The sequence below is a fragment of the Pistacia vera genome, unplaced genomic scaffold (assembly GCF_008641045.1).
Source record: "Pistacia vera cultivar Batoury unplaced genomic scaffold, PisVer_v2 Contig839, whole genome shotgun sequence".
NCBI lineage: Eukaryota > Viridiplantae > Streptophyta > Magnoliopsida > Sapindales > Anacardiaceae > Pistacia > Pistacia vera.
Window position 1 is genome coordinate 316399 of NW_022196711.1, and position 19591 is coordinate 335989.

Sequence of the window (19591 nt, forward strand, 5' to 3'; positions counted from 1 at the left end):
CAAAAACCACCCTTATATCTCAGACGTCAAATTTTCCGTGACTTAGAAAGGGCAAGTTTGCCAATTCACTCAATTTATAAATGAAACCAAATATTTATAAAGTGAGTAAATTGGTGGACTTGTACTTTTTAAGTGATGGAAAAATTGACACATCGGACAAAAGGGTTGTTTTTGCATAATTTTCCAAACATCAGGGGTGGCCTGTATCATAAGTTCATAACCCCAAATTCAGTATCTAGGTTTCAGTTCAGGTTGGCTGTTGGAATTAACCCATTGATTTTCCTATATCATAATCAATCAGTATACAAGCTTTTTCTGTCATTGATTAGGTGGGTGGCTACCCACTGATCAAACGGCTGATGCTTTGTCCCAAAGGTTGATAAGCAAGTTAGGTTTATCTACATGTCAGATGACTGGGACCCGGTTGTTGTAAAATTTCTCTACAGCATTATGAAAATTGACAGTTCTGATTATTCCTTTTTAGTGCTTTGAATTGCTAGATTTGTGCTTGAGATTAAAGGTAATCCACGTGTACGGTGTCCTAAGCTCGTCACCACAGATTCATCAAGACCTCAAAACACTTTATCCATCTTGTGCATTTTCTTGTCAACCACGTGGCAGAAGGATAAAGATCCTGAATATTATCCTACCGGTAGAGCAAAACAAAACAGAATCAAGTGCGAGGCAAGGATGAAATGACGTCGTTTCTTAAGTGGGAATGGCAGTTAAACGGCGTCGTTATCACTTGTTCGTCAAAAATTTACTTCGCCAACGTGTGTTCTCGTTGAACGACAGCGACAACTACAACCGTGAAAGTTTTAATATATTTTGTCAGAGTAATTTTTAAACCCAGCGCCTTTCAAGCGCGTAAATACACTCTCCGCTTAAAAATGCTATTATGCCAAATAAATAAAATAAATAAAAATCTGCAATTATCTGAATTATCCTTTATACTTGGATATTAAAACTATTTAAAAGTGCCTGAAATCTTGAAATTTTATTTGAAAGTTAATGTTAGTGCAGTATTATTTTATTTTTTTAATTATTTTTGGTAAATAAATTAACATCTTTCCATAATATTGTAATTTTATCTAAAAATGAGACTTGTAAATTTATCAAAAACAAATTCGTCTACCGTGAACCTCACTACCCCTGAAATCGCGTGAACCCTTCTTCCTTCTCCTTCCGAGCCTTCGATTACACCGTAGAAAGTAACACAAGTACACAACTACCACCACAACAAAACTTATTAACCCTTCTCTCGTATCACTCTCCAAAACGCAAACACCGAGTTCAGCTGAGTTCAGTAGTCGAGTTCACTATGGCTTCAATGGTCTCCACTCACTGCCCTCAGTTCACCGGCCTACGCCGATCATCTCCGTCGAAGCTCGAAAACTCTCACTCTCAATCCTTCTCTCAACACGTGAACTCTCACCTACGTTTTGTCTCTTCTCGGAAACCTTCCCGCGCCGTCGTCGCCATGGCCAGCAATAACAAGGTACTTCATTAATTTTATTTTTTAAATTTAAACGTATAGATCTAGCTATAGTGCGTTTAAGATTATGAAATACTTGTGTTTCGGAGTTTGTTGAATTAAAAAATATTACTTTATCTGATGCTTAGTCTATTTGTGTGTGAGCACTTGGAAGTGCTTTAGTAGGAAGCACTTCTGGTTGGGAGTCTCATAGCTTCGCGCTAAAGCACAAGTTTTAGAAGTACTATCCTAGTGCATCTCTACTCTCTGGTCTTCAACTGCGATTTTGTCTATTTCAGCCAAACATTGCAAAATAGGCTAAGAGAAAAAAGTACATCCAAATGCACTGTCATTACTTTTTTTTAATAGCTTTTGAAATTTGTTGGATCGTTTGTTGTAGCATTAATGATTTGTCACATCTTTTTATTCATTAACATATTCTCTTCTGTTTTTCTGTTTACAGTTCTTTGTTGGTGGGAATTGGAAGTGTGTAAGTACCAATCTCTGAATGATCTTATGATTCATTTTGTTCCTATTGCAATGTTGGTTTTTGTGCTATGTTTTTGTTAATTTGTTGTAAATAGAGCATCTTGTTCCTTTGTTATTTTTTATTTTTTGTGTTTTCTTATTAAAATCTGGAGTTACCATTTCTGTTGCATGTTTACATTGACAATGACAATGATATCCTATTGTCTTATGCATAATTTGAATTTCTAATTAATGTTGCATTATTAGACTGCAGTCAAATAGATGTCAAATTCTTTTGTTTTCATGTTCTTCAAAAATTTGAGTATTTTCTTCTTCGTTTTCTTCAGAATGGGACAAAGGACTCTATCAGCAAGCTTGTTTCAGACTTGAACAGTGCCAAGTTGGAGGCTGATGTTGGTGAGATGAATTTTTTGGTCTTCAAATTTATATTACTTGTAAGCTTTTGTTGGTGAATGATCGTGGCTAACAAACTTTCCTGCTTGCAATCCCACACTACGTAGCCCTTTTATTCCTTTTGTAAATATGAGTTGGGGTCCTATCAGTGAATCTTTTTTGTGTTTATCTGCTGGTCACTGAAGGTCGCAAGACTTTGGAAAAGTACTTGATACAGCTATGTTTCTCTTAAAAACTTGTGTCATGAAGTCTTTTCACTAGTTGAGAATTGAAGCTTACAGACCTTGAAATTCAACAGAAACCAGTACTGTAATCTTATACTAAAAGGCATGATATTTTGGATTCTACTTGTTTTCTAAATGAATGTAGTTGGAAATTCCATTTAGTGTTGGACCTGATGTTTGACCTGGATGTTGTTTCAGCAAAGGTTGACACTGGATTTCCACAGGAAGTGGTGTCCTTGATATCTCAAAGTTTGTTGGAGATTTAACTTGTGCCATCGACATTTCAAGCTGTCCTAATATTTCATTTTTCTTTTGAGTTTAACAGATGTTGTTGTAGCACCGCCCTTTGTGTACATTGATCAGGTGAAGAATTCATTAACAGATAGAATTGAGATATCAGCTCAGAACTCTTGGGTTGGAAAAGGAGGAGCATTTACGGGAGAAATCAGGTAATTTGCCATTTTCTTGGGCACATTTGTGTTTTCATAGGAATATCGTTGGTTTGGTAGTTATGTTGCACTTCTGCCTGTCTCTACAAGGTAATTTATATAATCCATTTTGTAGTGTGGAACAACTGAAAGATACTGGCTGCAAGTGGGTTATTCTTGGGCATTCTGAGCGTAGACATGTTATTGGTGAGGATGATCAGGTGAAGCTTCTAAAATTTAGTGGTTCAGAGTTTTCTGATAGCAGATCATTTGTTTTTTTTTTTTTTTTTTTTTTTGTTCCTATTGTTGTACCACATTCAGAATTTGACTAGCTTTGTTAATTTCAGTTTATAGGAAAGAAAGCTGCTTATGCCTTGAGTGAGGGTCTCGGTGTCATTGCTTGTGTTGGAGAAAAGTTAGAAGAAAGAGAAGCAGGAAAAACTTTTGATGTCTGTTTTCAGCAACTCAAGGCTTTTGCAGGTGATTTTCTTGCCGATGTTTCTTTTCTCATTAATATGCAGTCAATGCTGGATGACATTGTGAAAAGAAAAGGACTGAAGCCATACTGTGGTTATGTCTATCATGTGCAGATGCTGTTCCCAGTTGGGATAATGTCGTTGTTGCATATGAGCCTGTATGGGCTATTGGAACTGGTAAAGTGGCCACACCAGTGCAGGCTCAGGAAGTACATGCAGCTTGTCGTGATTGGCTTAAAAATAATGTCTCAGCAGAAGTTGCTTCTAAAACACGTATTATTTATGGAGGTACTTTATTTACTTAATTTTTCATTTTATTTTATTTGGGTACATTCTGTAGAAAATGGAGATCTTTATTGTATTTATTGAGTATTCATTGTGTGCAAGCTGTAGTGGGTGATGATTATGTTGGTCCTAAGAAGAGAGAAGTACATGCCATGGTTGTATGTTGTGTTAAGGATACATTACAGTTTGCTGTCATGAACGTGTAAACCTATGACTAGAGAAAAATATTAGCGCTTATGATTTTTACTTGCTTAAGGCACTTGAAGGATTCCTATATTCGCTTGAAAATAGGCAGAAAGCAAGAAAGGAGGAGAGTTAGTGTCTTGCTGAGTTGAATTAGCTATGTTGGGGCTAATCAGAAGACTTATATATCAAGGTTTCTTATCAAAATTTGAAACCCCATTATATGGTTGACCTTTTATGTTAGCGATACTGATACTTCCATGGTGATAGGCATGTTCTTATTGTATATTGTGAACAAGCCCAAGAGTTTCCTTACTATATCACCTGTGATTCACCATATTCTTGATACCAATATTTGGTTTGCTTACTACAATTGATCACTTATGCATGGTTTCTTTTTCATTGTTTTCATTTCAGTACTGGTACTTCTTAACATTAGAAGAAAACAAATTTGACGTTGTCCTAGTCAAACCTAGGACCACATTTTTTTAAGTGTAATATCACCACCTTTCTGAACCAAAGACCTTCCATGAAAATGGTTTTAGTTAATTACATTGGGGTTAGCTGTGCCTGTTAGGTTGTTCAAGTTTTCTGTATCTGGTGATAGTTGGCTGCTAAAATTAAAAACTAATGCTATTCGAATTTGTCTTGCAGGGTCAGTAAATGGAGGCAACTGTGCTGAACTTGCGAAGCAAGAAGATATCGATGGTTTTCTTGTTGGTGGTGCTTCTTTGAAGGTTTGTCCTGCCATTACTTTTGTTTCAAAATACTACAGATTAAAACCAAATTTATTATGCAACTGGATTCAAAATTCAAAACACACATTAGTTCACTAATTAAGAAAGGTCTAACGATTATATTATGCTTTGTGTTGGTTGATTCAGGGCCCTGAGTTTGCTACCATTATCAACTCTGTAACATCCAAGAAAGTAGCTGCTTGATTTATACGGTGGTTTTTACAAGGACAACAAATAAAGGGCTGAGATAATTTTATTTCAGTTTGAATAAATACTTACCAGTGTAACCAAATAAGACCACCCTGTTTTGTTCAATGAATTTTTGATCTTCTCTTTTTTTTATTTGTTTTTCCTTCGCCTGAAATTCCTGTTTCTTTGGTGGGCTGAACTTATTTATATAAAAAAACAGAAGAAGAGATCTATATAAAGTCATGTTGGCATTATATTCGAGAATTTTCTTTTTCTGGGGAAACCCAATGTACTTAGCTATGAAAGACTATGCATCTTATGTTAATTATTCAGTTCTATGAGCATTTTAAGTAGACAGGGTTGTCTAGTGCTCACTCGTTCTCTTTTGCTAATTAAAACTCCTCTTTTGGGTGCTTGAAATATCATATTGTTGAGTTGTCAATTAAAATCTGCATACCATATCCTTAAAATCTTTATTCATCAATTTTTGTTTTATTAGTTTCATTTGTTGATTTTCTTTAGTAATGTTTTAATGTTTTACTTATGGGGTTTTGTGTTCGTAAAGACATTTACCACATTTATGTAATTATTTTGATCCATTGGGTTTATAGGTGTTCTGTGGTCTTGAGGATTAGGTAGACTCCACGATGTATTAATAAGTTGATATTTAAAAGACTTCGCTGTAGCTTTGAGCCTCTTAAATGCATAGAAATTCAACAATTAAAAATTTGGTGCATTCAGTTTCCACGTACCTTAGAGGTGTTAGAAGTGGGACTCAGGGGCTATGCCCAGACTCAAATGTTTCAGCATTGAAGATTGCAGAAACTTAAGGGGTGGTCCCTGAAAGATTGAGGATGCTCCCACTTCCCCAAGAATGGTAATATCCCAAGGCATCAATGGATACTTGGCATTGTGTGTTGACTTTTGCTTTGTTTGAAGTGATATTATTTTCATGTATTGTCTTCTACCCATAGTTGATGTTCGTTCTTATCTTTTATGCAAGCGATTGGATGTAGTTTTTCTTGCTGAACATGGCAGATAATGTGTCTGTACCTAAGCAGTTTTTTAATATGTTGATTATGTTAGAGTAGTGCCTTAGAGTCAATCAAATGTTGTATATTGACTCTATGTATCATGTCATTTCATTTATAAAAGGCAGTTTTATATTATGTAAATCGTATCTCATATATGTTATAATTTATGTCCTTAGAATGGTAGAACTGTGACGAATGAATTAAGCATTTTTAAGTCTTGATTGTAAGATCTATATGAGCATATATGGTGACCATTATAGAAACGTCCATAGCCTCAGTATTATTCTGATCTAGGGCACAGATAATAAAATAAGACTATCATAGTGTTGAACGATCCTACTGAAATGTAGTGATAGGTCTCACATGTCAAAGTTGTTTGATGACAACTTAGTGCAATGCATGGATGTTTGTTGGATACAAGTTCACTAGACTAACTCATTAGATGATTCTATGTAGATGGTAAATCTAGTGTCTATGGAACAAATCATTTTATAGATGGTGATGCATTTGATCTTAAGATTTGAGATCACTGGAGTGCCGTTTGTACGTAACGGTGTGATTTGACACTAGCCTAATGTAATCCTTTTTAGGGTTATCAGTATGGTGATGATTGATTACATCATAAAATATATCATGGCTATGGTGGATCAACAAATGATTCATCACTCCTGGTTATGGGCGAAGTTGTCACATTGCATAGTTTGATTATATGGCAATGACCATAAATTTGTGGTCATAATGGAATTGAATTGTTGCTCAAATTCGATTTAATAGAGGTCGGTAGTTTAATAACTAAACACCAAATGCATCAAGGGAATGATATGAGAATAATACTATTTCTATAACTCAACCTTGATGAGACAACAAATGATGAAATGATTAGATTGCACGAAAACCAATTATACCATTGACAGATATCAGTTCTTCGTTGATCTCTACTTGTTGGGTGGCCATGACACATTGTTAGAAGTCAATCTTGGTCTGTAAGCAATCAAACGATTAATTGATAGTTATTCGCAATATTACTCACTGTTAATATGGTAGGAATCCTACGGGTCACACTCACACACATAACAAGAGTTGGTTGCAGATTGTCTATTTATTATAGAATAAATAAATTATCTAATTAATATTTTATATATTAATATTAATTATATTAATTAAATTATCCTAATTAATATTAAATATAAATATTTAATGTTAATCGAAATAAAATACCTAATTAATTAATTTTGATTATATTAATACTAATAGGAAACCTAATGTTCAGGATTAAAAACCAAACAAGAAATATAATTGTATCATATTCCATGATTTTAAGTTGCCTATATAAGACAACTTGAATTAGGTTTTAAGATGAGAATTCATTTCAATCAAAAATTGAGAAAAAATTTTAGAAAGAAAAACCCTAGCCGCCATCTACTCCCTCTCTAGCCATTAGGATTTTCTTTGATTAATATGCAAGGCTCTCTGTGTGGATACTGAAGCGCAATTTTGCACTTGAATCGGGTTGTGAAGGATCTGTCCTAAACAGTGTCGTAAACCGTTCTTGTGAACAATAACACAAGTTGAACAGTGTTATGAATAGTATCATAAACGAATAATTGGTTATTCTATTTTAATGCAAATTGGGTAACATGCTTGTAGATTACCGGAAAGTTCCGAAAAATATATATTCATTTGATAAGTCAATTTTGGCCTGTAAATTTGTAACAACTACTGTAACTAATACAATGCATGCATAATAACAATAGAAAATTGGGTCCAAAAAACTTTCTTTTCATTATAAGTCATATGTCTTTTATACACAAAGAGTATTGTTTACAAAAAGTCATTTTAAAAGACAAAACAGGGGAAACAGTGTAGCTATTGCTCCTCGCNAGAGTTGGAATCTTAGTAGGACACTAAGTCCTATTTTGGGAGATAATCCCTATCATGAAAGAGATATGATTTCTTGACCTTATCAGATCAAGTTTAATAGTTTGAGTAAGATTTGAAATCTTAGTAGAAGAGGAAATAAAATGAGATTCTGATTTCCTATTTATACTCTGTTGTAGGCTAATGGGCTGAAACCCAATTTAGCTTAACTTATAGGATAGCCCAACTCATAGAGTGGGTAGGTCGTAAGGTGATTTTAAGTGTGGGCCCAATCGGGATTGGGTTGAGGCCTTGGGCCGTGACATGTTTATTTCGTTATTGGGCCCCGTTAAGCCCAAGACGATTTTTGGCCCTAACAATCAGTATGGTGATGATTGACTACATCATGAAATATATCATGGCTATGGTAGATCAACAAATGATTCATCACTCCTGGTTATGGGAGAAGTTGTCTCATTGCACAGTTTGATTATATGGCAATGACCATAAATTTGTGGTCACAGTGGAATTGAATTGTTGCTCAAATTTGATTTAATATCGGTCATTAGTTTAATAACTAAACACCAAATGAATCAAGGGAATGATCTGAGGATAATACTATTTCTATAGCTCAACCTTGATGAGACAATAGATGATGAAATAATTAGATTGCACGAAAACCAATTATACCATTGACAAATATCAGTTCTTGATTGATCTCTACTTGTTGGGTGGCCATGACACATTATTAGAGGTCAATCTTGGTCTGTAAGCAATAAAACGATTAATTGGTGGTTATTCGCAATTACTCACTACCAACATAATAAGGAACATACGGGTCACACACATAACGAGAGTTGATTGCGGATTGTGTATTTAATCAAAGAAGGGCTAACGAGTATTTTGGTCTTTTCACAAAGACAAGGGTAATTCAATAATTATATATAGGTTGGCCCCTATGTCTATTTATTATAGAAAAAATAAATTGCCTAATTAATATTTAATATATTAATATTAATTGTATTAATTAAATTACCCTAATCAATATTATATATATATAAAATGTTAATCGAAATAAAATACCTAATTAATTAATTTTTATTATATTAATACTAGTAGGAAACTTAATTAATTCTATTCTAAGTTGGTTTAGGATTAAAAACCAAACAAGAAATATAATCGAATCATATTCCATGATTTTAAGTTGCCTAGGTAAGACAACTTGAATTAGGTTTTAAGATGACAACTTGGATAAGACAACAATATATATATATATTTCCTACGTTTAACGATAGACATAACAAGTAGTTGAATCATCGAAGAAATCAATAAAACAAGAGTAAACCACATATTCTCACCCAAGGTTTGACGAAATCCCAAATTAGTATCATTGGTTCTATTTATTCTAGATTCTCACCCTTAAAGTAATAGTGTTATAAATTTTTAGGGTTTAGAGGGTACAATTATCATAATGCCCTTAACCCTAAATTAATAAATTATGTTTTAACCCCTAAATTAGTAGAATTACAAAATTTACTATTTTATTTTCAAATTATATCAAAAACACCCTTAGTCACTATACACCCTCGCCGGAAACAGCCCGATCTAGGCTGTTTCCGACGACGTCGAACCCCTAGTCAACTCCATCACTTTCCCCGTAGTCCGTCGTCCAAAACCCCTCTGGTTCCCGACTCATTTGCCCCTCTAATCGTCGGCACCGTTAGGCTTAGGGTTTCAGTGTTCTTCACCGGATTTCGATCGATTCCGACGGTGAAAATCCAATTGGACACCACCAATGCAACCACCTTCCCTAAATCTATAAAACCCCTATGTCCTCAGCAACCGTTTTGTCGTCATTCGTCGGTCGAGAGTTCGTGTTCATCGGCCATTTTTCGTTGCCGTAGCCGAAGATTGGCGAGTGATGAGGGATTGTGAATGGTATGGTTTTGTAGAGGGGAGGATGAGGGTTCAAATGGTGGTAACAAGGGTGATTTTGGGTGGAAGAATCGCCGAAAAAGAGCGAAAAACATCAGGAACGACGGCCGCTAATGTGCGTCGGAGGACTGTTCGAGGCGATGGTCTGCTAACATGCGCCGCCCATGTAAAATGACCAATATACCCCTTTACCGTTACATCAAATGTTTTTCTGTCATTTTAGAGATGGGAATCTGGAATAAATGGAATCAATGGTACTAACTTGGGATTTCGTCAAACCTTGGGTGGGAATATGTTGTTTACTCATAAAACAATCACCCAATTGGCTTGTAAATTTCCACGCAGCAGTGTGGAAAAACTTAGTTAAGACAACTATATATATATACTTCCTACATTTTTAACATAGACATAAGTACATAACAAGTAGTAGAATCACCGAAGAAATCAATCAAACAATCACTCAATTGGCCTGATGGTAAAGGAGTAAAAGAGGTTTTATGAGTTTCTGAGTTCAAGTCTTTACAGGCCTTCCTACATTTTTAACATAGACATAAGTACATAACAAGTAGGAGAATCACCGAAGAAATCAATCAAACAATCACTCAATTGGCCTGATGGTAAAGGAGTAAAAGAGGTTTCTCAATTGGCCTGATGGTAAAGGAGTAAAAGAGGTTTCATGAGTTTCTGAGTTCAAGTCTTTATAGACCTTAATAGAGGTGGCCACCGAGGGGTTTATTTAGTTATCAACTTCAGGGTCTTAGATGATTAATTGAGGTGTGCGCAAGCTAGTCTAGACACCCCCAAACACCAAAAATAATAATAATAATAATAATAATAATAATGGAACATCAAATGAAGACTTTTATTTCAGTTCACGTTATATGTTTAGTCAGTATCTGTGTGGAATTAATTACATTTTATAGATACATCAGATGATGTTATATGCATACATTTATTTTGTTGAAGATGATAAGGTCATAAGGGTAGCTAAGCAAAGTAATTTCTGAAAAAATATTTGACTTGACTTGGTATGTATCTAAAACCATTGAACACAAAGTTCACCTTTAATTTATCAGCAATCTGGGAGGAAAATCCTTATCTTTCTCTTGTTGGATAGGAAAGAAGAGTAACATAAGAGATGACTGAAGCTGTTGTTCTTTATGCTGTGCAGAGACTTAGTGAATTACTCAGTGGAGGAGCAGAGTTCTTGCATGGAGTCAGAGATGAAGTCAAGTGGCTGCAAACAGAGTTGATGAGAATGCAATGTTTCCTAAAAGATATAGATCAGAAGCAGGAGGTCGATGAAAGCATCCGCAACTGGGTATCTCAAGTTAGGATTGCTGCTTATGACACTGAGGATATTGTAGACACTTTCATGCTTAGATCAGCAGATGAAAGAAGAGATTTTTTTGCTTCGGTGAAGAAATATGCTTTGCATATTAAACCGAGGGGTGAACTTATACAGTATTGGCAAGAATATAGAAGGGCTGAAGGATAGGATCCTTGATATATCTCGCAGTACAGAAACTTATGGTATAAGAAACTCTAGCAACATAGACAGGAGCAGCAGTTTGACAGAACGATTCAGACAGATAAGAAGGACCTCCTCCAATTCTAGCAAAGAGCAGGTTGTTGGTTTTGAGGAGAACGCAAGGGTATTAGTCAACCAACTTCTTAAAGATGAGCTGCAACGATGTGTGATTTCAATATTAGGAATGGGTGGGTTGGGCAAAACAACTCTTGCTCGGAAGCTCTATAACTCTAATGATATAAAAGGAAGATTTGATTGCCAGGCATGGGTTTGTGTAACTCAGGAGTACACGACACGGGATCTTCTTCAGAAAACAATAAAATCCTTTCAGAAGCCCACAAAAGAAATCTTGGAAATGATGGAAATGATGACCGAAGAGGACTTGGAACAACATCTCTACAAGTTCTTGGAAAGGCGGCGATACTGTGTGGTTATTGATGATGTATGGCATAAAGAAGCCTGGGAAAGCTTGAGAAGAGCCTTCCCTGACAATGAAAACAGAAGTAGAGTAATAATAACAACACGCAACAAGGCTGTAGCGAGGATAACAGATGAGAATAACCATGTTTACCAACTCCAATTTTTGAAGCAAGAGGAAAGTTGGAAACTGTTTTGTGAGAATGCATTTCCAGATAATACTGATGGTCAGAAAAGTAGATGTCCTCCAGGACTAGAGAAGTTGGGAAGGGAAATGGTGGAAAAGTGTGGCGGTTTGCCTCTTGCAATCGTAGTTTTGGGTGGATTGCTGTCAAGAAAACAGCCACAAGAATGGCATACAGTGAAGAACCGTCTATGGTGGCATTTGACAAGAGATTTGGATCATGTTTCATCAATATTAGCCTTGAGCTACTATGAATTGCCATATCAGTTGAAGTCCTGTTTTCTCTATTTAAGCATTTTTCCTGAAGACTATGTGATTGACACTGAAAAACTTGTCCGGTTGTGGATAGCAGAGGGGTTTATTCCGCAAGAAGAAGAAGAAATGGAGGATGTTGCTGAAGAATACTTGAAAGAGCTCATTGACAGAAGTATGATTCAAATAGCTGAAAGATCTCTGGACAAGGTTAAAGCTTGTCGGATCCATGATCTTATACGAGAACTCGCAATCAGAAAAGCTAAGACACTAAATTTTCTTGATGTCTACGATGGCAAAATAAACTCATCACCCTTTTCTACTTCGTTAAGTCGGCGACAAGCTGCTCATTCTGGGAACACAAAATATGTTTCATCAGTCCATTCTACTCCACTGCTTCGATCAGTTTTGTTTTTCAATCCTGATCGTGAGACTCTCTTTGTAAAGCATCTGAAAGTTATATGCTTCAAACTCAGATTACTAAGGGTGCTAGATCTTGAGGATACAAGAATTGAACCCTCCAGTACAAAAGGAAATGTTTTGATGTTGCCAGATGCAATGGGAAAGCTGATTCACCTGAGGTATTTCGGGTTCAAAAGCAGTAGCATAGTGGAGTTCCCATCATCCATAAGACACTGGAGGAGCCTAATTGCCCTGGTTGCAACTGGTAATTCTCCCTGCAAGCTACCTACTGATATAGCTAAGCTTCATCAGTTAAGACACCTCATAGCATGTCCTCATGGAAACCTTCACGTCAGCGCTTTAACAAGCCTCCAGACTCTGAGGTATGTAAATTATCGACAATGGGTTGAAATTGATGCAGCAAATCTAATTAATCTGCGAGAGTTGGAGATTCGGGAGATACCTTATGCAGATATGAAGTCCATTTGGCAATTAAAACGCCTACAATCTTTAACATTGCAGACAAAAACATCCTTTGTTAACCTGCATCTCCTTTCTCAATGTCAACATCTCATCAAACTGAAGTTGGAGGGAAAAATAGATGATCTTCCGGGGAACAGGGATGAATTTCCACCAAATCTCACAATCTTGATTTTATATGGCTCAGCACTGAAGGAAGATCCAATGCCAATACTAGAACACTTGCCAAGCTTGAGTATTCTTGACATGGGAAAAAACTCATTCCTAGGATACAAAATGGTTTTCTCTGAAACAGGATTTTCTCAACTCCAAGTTCTACGGATTTCTTGGTTGTGGCTCTTAGAGACGTTAGAGGTGGAGTCAGGAGCTATGCCTAGACTCAAGCATTTCAGCGTTGAAGATTGCAAAAATCTAACGACAGTCCCTGAAAGATTGAGGATGCTTCCACTTCCCCAAGAATGGTAATGCAACCATATGTCTCTGGCCAAGGCATCAATGGGCACTTGGCCTCATATAGGTGAGTTTTGCTTTCTCTATACTGAGTGTGTTTAAAGTTTGAACTATTTTCTTCTTCTGTTTCCAATTCATATATGCTTAGAACAATTTTATACTTGGATATTAATGTTGGATCCTCACCTTGTAAGCTTAGAGGTCAAACGATAATTTGATATCAAAGACAAATTTCGACGTGAATTCACATATTGAACTTAAATATTAATGTTGAGTTCTTACCTGATAACTTAAATTTTTAGATCAAATGGTAGCTTAACCGAGTATCATTACGTGGGAGGATTTATCAAACTTAAATATTAATGTTAGACTCTTACATGATAACTTAAAAGTTTTAGGTCAAAAATCATAACTTAATAGTCAAGAGGAAAGAGGTGCCCATATTGAGTACCATGTTTGGTTTTCTGAGTTATATAGTGATGCATTTTGAAAGGTTTCACTCAGATACTCAAGTACTATAAATCTGTAAATTATCAGATAACTTACTATCCTGAGCATGATAAAACTTAATCCCAGCAGCAAAATACTAAGTTTATTGAAGATGCAGGTGTTAAAACTATAGCCCTTGTGCTTAAAGATTACCAAAAACTTAAGAATCTGGCAATTTCATGGAAATTTAATTTGGTATCAAACAGTTGAGTGTGCACACGTCCAAACCAAAAAGTTCTTCAAGAGAGACTCTACACTCAAAGAATTTATCCCAAACCAAACTTTACATCAAACCAAATCAACCCTTTTAAGTAACCACTAGTATAAATAAACCACTCAATCCCAAAACACAAGTTAAACAAAACCCAAAACTTCAAAACAAAAATGGATTGGTTCTACCCCAAGAGAAGAGGTCCACAGTGGAAACAAGGCTGGACAAACCAAACCTTCACCTCAATTTCATCACCACCACCAGCATTGCTTACAATTTTTGGCATTGTTTTTATCTTATTGTGGGTATCTCAATACACAGGCTACAAGGCTCAGTTGCACATCACAACAGTCAACTTTCAGCTATTTCTCTTCCTGTTGCCACTTCTATTGATTCTCTTAATAGCTTCTTATTCTTCCGGTGGAAGTTACGGCTTCCGGCTACCACGGCTCAACCGTGGACCGATGTACCAGTCGGCTGCAGGGGGCATCCCATGGGGAATTGTCAGCCTAGTGGTGGTGCTTCTGGTTTTGGTCTCTTATCAGTCTTCATTTCATTCAAAGTGGCTTGGAGGAAGTTAAGTTAGTTATATTGTAAGACACAAAATTATGAAGTTGTACTTGTATTGACGTATTGAGTCACATAAATTTAATTAAATTTTACATAGTTTGAATGTTTTAATAGTGTAATTAAATAATTGAATTGATTATTAAATTGATGTATGGAAAGAGGAGGTGAAGCACTAATCTTAATGGGCCAGCCAGGCCTTGAATAAATATTGGACCACGAAGCATATGGTAGGTGTTGATAATTCAATAATATAGTAAACGGCTTTTTTCCATCCAAGGTTTGCCTTAATGACGTTTTCCCACTTAAAAAGTTTCAAAATATCAGTTTTTCGTCCAAAGTTTATATTCTGTTAATATCCAAAATATACTTTATTTTTTCAGCCAGTATTCAACGAGTTACTAGCAAACCAGTGTAAGAGGTGTTTTGTAAAGTAGAGGTCAATGGATCGACGGTGGTGACCGATTGAATATTTATCATCGGAATCAACTAAAAATTAGCTCAGAATAGAAAAACCCTAGTTTTATGATGATCGATAATCGGTGAGAAATCAGATACTATAATGAGAAGGGCTTTGTAGAGAAGAGACTGAAGGTTCAAATGATAGTAACGAAAAAAAAATTTTGCTATTGAAATCGATCAGAATCGGTTTTAGGTATTAACTGAATATAAACATTGGATTAAAAAAAAAATGATATTTTAAAACTTTTTGAATGAAAAAGTGTCATTAAGGCAAACCTTGGGTAGGAAAAAGTCGTTTGTTCTTCAATAATATATGGTTTCTCATTTTGAAACCGACATTCTTCATTCTTACCGTAGCCGTAGGTTTATCAATTAATAATTGAATTATCAACTAAGGGCTAAAACAGGAATTTCTCAGTTACCTTAGCCTTTGAGGTTTTATATGAACAAATATAAAGATTTTTAGGATATTTAGTCATAAAGTAGTTTGACTATCTAGTCCCTTCTTTTATTTAAACTAAAGAAAACGAAAAAAATAAAAAAGTTATGTCGGTAGTACTAAAAACAATAATCACTCTTGCTTTTAGCCACTCATGTTTTGAGGCAATAAATTGAGTGAAGATATTAATATTAGACCCACTTTAGACACTCAAAACCTAATTACTATTAACATCTCATTTATCATCTTTCTTTTATTTAACATTTTGCTTGAAAAATCGTCCTGGATGATCGGATGAAAGATTTATTCGATCGTTAACTTCAAGAATCCGAAAAATTAATTGAAGTGTATACAAACTGGTCTAAACACCCACAAAAAAAAAAAAAAAAAAAAAAAAAAAATTGCTTCAATTGATAACTTGTTAACATTATTTCTTACCCACTTTAGACACTTTAAAAATCAAAACCTAATTACTATTAACATCTAATTTGTCATCTTTCTTTTAATTAATATTTTGCTTGAAGAACCACTCCTGAGTGATCAGATGAGACGATAAAAACTTTTGTATATATTACTTAAGAGATCTCTCTCTATTATTAATAGAGATGACCAATAAAGAGTTTAACCGATTGTTAACTTTAAAACCCTGAAAAAATAATCAACAAACTACTCTTCCATGCCCGTTTTAGACTGTAAAAAAATCAAAACCTAATTCCTATTAACATCTAATTTGCCATCTTTCTTTTAATTAACATTTTGCTTGAAAAATCATCCAATACAACGATAAAGACTTTTGTATATATTACTTAAAAGAATTAACCGATCGTTGAACTTTAAAACCTGAAAAAATAATCCGGAAACTACTCGAACACTTCGATTAAAAAAAATAATAATAATAATAATTAAATTGCTTGTAACTTAAGTGATTGATAACTAGTCAGTTGTCAGCATTATTACTCGAAATAAATTAGGCGATGGCCCATATACCATATAGTCCACATAATAAATAATAAAATCAATCACATCCTCTACCAAAATTATTACTTGATAAAGCTTTAACTTTCTGGGAAAATTAAGAAACCCTAAATTAAGTTTAAGAACCTGATTAATTTATCAACTTAATTAAGCTTAAACAAACAACATATAAAGGAAGGGAAAAAAAAAAAAAAAAAGAACTTGCTTTATATATATATATCTCATAAAATCCACATAAAACAAACAACCCAGATGGACTTAATTATACATACTAATCACCCATTAATTAACTCTATTATTTACAAAACCATATATGTGTTATTGATTAGTTAATTACCTTTTTTTTTTTATCTAAAATATATTGATTTATTTCTCAGAACCAGCTATCCAGAAAGCTAGACTGGAACTGCACAAGAACAAGAAGCAACAAGATTATGGCGGCCACACCCCACGGTGAGCTTCCCTCCGACGGCTGGTAGTGGGTCCGGCGGCGCTTGTCCCAAGGCGAGGAAGAGGTGAAGTACATGTCTGAGTATTCCATGGATGACAGCCAACGAACGAGCAGAATCAACAAAACCGGCGTGGCAAAAAGCACCCAACTGAGCTGTTCTTCGGCCGTTTCAAGAGCTTCCTCGTAGCTGAAATAAGACGATATGCCAAGAAAGATTAATGGGAGGGCTAAGAGCAAGAGAACTGGGTAGGGAAGTGGGCTCAGACTGAATGAATCAAAGATGCTGCTCCTTCTGTAATACCCCATTTGAGTTTTCTGGTTTAAGTTTGAAGACGAAGAAGTTGGAAGCTCTTTAAGTTTTGGTTTTGACAAGTTCAAAAGTTTGGTAAGAATATAGAAGGTTTTGGAGTTTATAGTTGAAACTTAAAATTGTGGCCGTTTGATTTACTGGGTTGCCTGCTATAGAATTAACTTGTACTGCCTGATTCCGACCGTTGATTTCTTGATGTAGTTCCTAATAAAAAAAAGTGCTTTTGAGTAAAAAATAAAAATTAAAAAAATATTATACTTATAACCCAATCTCATATAATTTCTCTCACAGTCCTTAGATGGCAATCCCAGTTTTTTGCTTATAAATTTCCCAAAATTCAAAATTTATTAGCAAAAAACTGGAAGTTGCCACCCACTGATTATGAGATTCAAAAATATTATGGGTCCGTTTGATTTATTATTATGATACTTTTTAGAATAATATTTTGAAAAAAGTTAAATTGGGTGAGTGTTACGATGTAGGATTTGAAAATTAATAAAAATACCTTTTATTTTTATTTATTTACTAAACACTCTTATAATAAAATATTATAAGTTAACAAAAACACTCCCAACCCATCCATTAAATACAAACAGCCGACCACTACCGCCGAAGAGTTGTTGGAATGTTTTTGTAATTTCTAAAAAAAAATTTAAGGGTATTTAGTTAAATTAACAAATTTAAAGGGGTTTAAAAGAAATTAAATAATATAAAATAATATTTTGAGAATAAGTCAATTTTACTGTTTAACTTTATTACTAATAATAGTATTCCCAAGAGTGTAACAAACGAAGCCTATATTTACAATCCAATCTCACAACCCTAATATGACAATAAAGTTGATACTACTATATCAACTGATAACTTTAACTAAACAAAAACAGTCGTTTTTAAGAAATAAACGATCATTCATTCATAAAAAATAGTTGTTTTATTCATAAGGAATGGTCGTCTATTCTTTTATAAAGAATAATCATTTTTTATGAATGAATGTTGTTCTTTCATAAATAATAATTATTTCTTATAAAAGAATGTATAATTATTCGTATTTAATCAAAGTTATTTAGTATCTTGATATGATGAAAGTTGATGTTATAATTATTAGTTTAATTATTACGATAAAGTTATAAGAGAAGATAACGAGATTGTAACATAAACCTAATATTACTCTCTCTCTCTCTCTCTCTCGTTTTCAAAAAGTGTTTTTATTTTATTTAATTAAACATTTGTATATAACGTTAAATGTATTTGACTAATAAAATAAGTGCTTTTTGAGGTCCAAAAAAGCACTTATGTAGGCCATTAAGAAGTCAATCTAACGGTGGTGGCACTAATAGAATAAATACAAATCAGTGCAAACCCCAAGCAGGTCACTTCAACTTAACCTACTTTCCCAGCCTGCCTTATATAAAACAATTTACCCAAGATGATAAAACATTGAAAATTATAATACGAAAAAGACAGTTATCTATCGAATTTATGTATCGAATGACATAATCAAATTCTGACTATCGATTAATATTAAATTAAAATTAATTAACGGTTAAGATTTTATTATGTTATTCGGTATATGAATTTAGTATACTACTTCGATGAGTATAGTATTACTCATTATAATATAATTAATCTAACTGGGTGCTATAGAATTAACTTGTACTGCCTGATTCTGATCGTTGATTTCTTGATGTAGTTTCTTAATAAAAAAGTGCTTTTGAGTTTGAGTAAAATAAAGGAGTAATGCTACAGCCACTGATGGTAGTGTACCAAATTTATATACCGAATAACGTAGTAAAATCCTAACCGTTGATTAATACTAAGTTAAAATTAATCAATGGTCAGGATTTTACCACATCATTCGATGCACTACCGTCGGTAGCTGTATTATTTTTCAAAATAAAGAAGACGATATTACACTTATAACACAATCTCATAAATTTTTCTCACAACCCTTAAATGGCAATCTCCAGTTTTTTGCTTATGAATTTCCCAAAATTCAAAATTTATCAGCAAAAACCTAGGAGTTGTCATCTAGAGATTGTGAAAGAGAGTTTGTAAGATTCAAAAATACTATATTTACAATTAAATTTCACAACTTTATCAATATTGGACCACGACGCATATGGTAGGGTGATAATTCAATAATATAGTAAACGGTTTTTTCATCCAAGGTTGCCTTAATGACGTTTTCCCACTTAAAAAGTTTCAAAATATCAGTTTTCGTCCAAAGTTTAATTCTGTTAATATCCAAAATATACTTATTTTTTCAG

At 34.3% G+C, this 19591-nt stretch overlaps 2 protein-coding genes and 1 pseudogene across 2 annotated transcripts; 2 read left to right on the plus strand and 1 right to left on the minus strand.

Annotated features, from left to right (window-relative positions):
* Positions 1 to 1215: 1215 nt before the first annotated feature.
* LOC116118172 (triosephosphate isomerase, chloroplastic) lies at positions 1216 to 5206 on the plus strand. The gene is made up of 9 exons (XM_031404137.1): positions 1216 to 1498; positions 1938 to 1964; positions 2290 to 2359; positions 2906 to 3029; positions 3145 to 3229; positions 3356 to 3488; positions 3599 to 3772; positions 4607 to 4689; positions 4837 to 5206. Exons 1-9 carry the CDS (start codon positions 1322 to 1324, stop codon positions 4891 to 4893), a joined length of 930 nt encoding a protein of 309 aa, XP_031259997.1. The 5' UTR covers positions 1216 to 1321; the 3' UTR covers positions 4894 to 5206.
* A 5603-nt stretch (positions 5207 to 10809) lies between these two features.
* On the plus strand, positions 10810 to 14739 carry LOC116118182 (annotated as a pseudogene).
* A 2173-nt stretch (positions 14740 to 16912) lies between these two features.
* On the minus strand, positions 16913 to 17409 carry LOC116118181. Its single transcript, XM_031404147.1, has one exon. The coding sequence runs from the start codon at positions 17318 to 17320 to the stop codon at positions 16937 to 16939; it is 384 nt and encodes a 127-aa protein (XP_031260007.1). The 5' UTR covers positions 17321 to 17409; the 3' UTR covers positions 16913 to 16936.
* Between the last annotated feature and the right edge of the window lie 2182 nt (positions 17410 to 19591).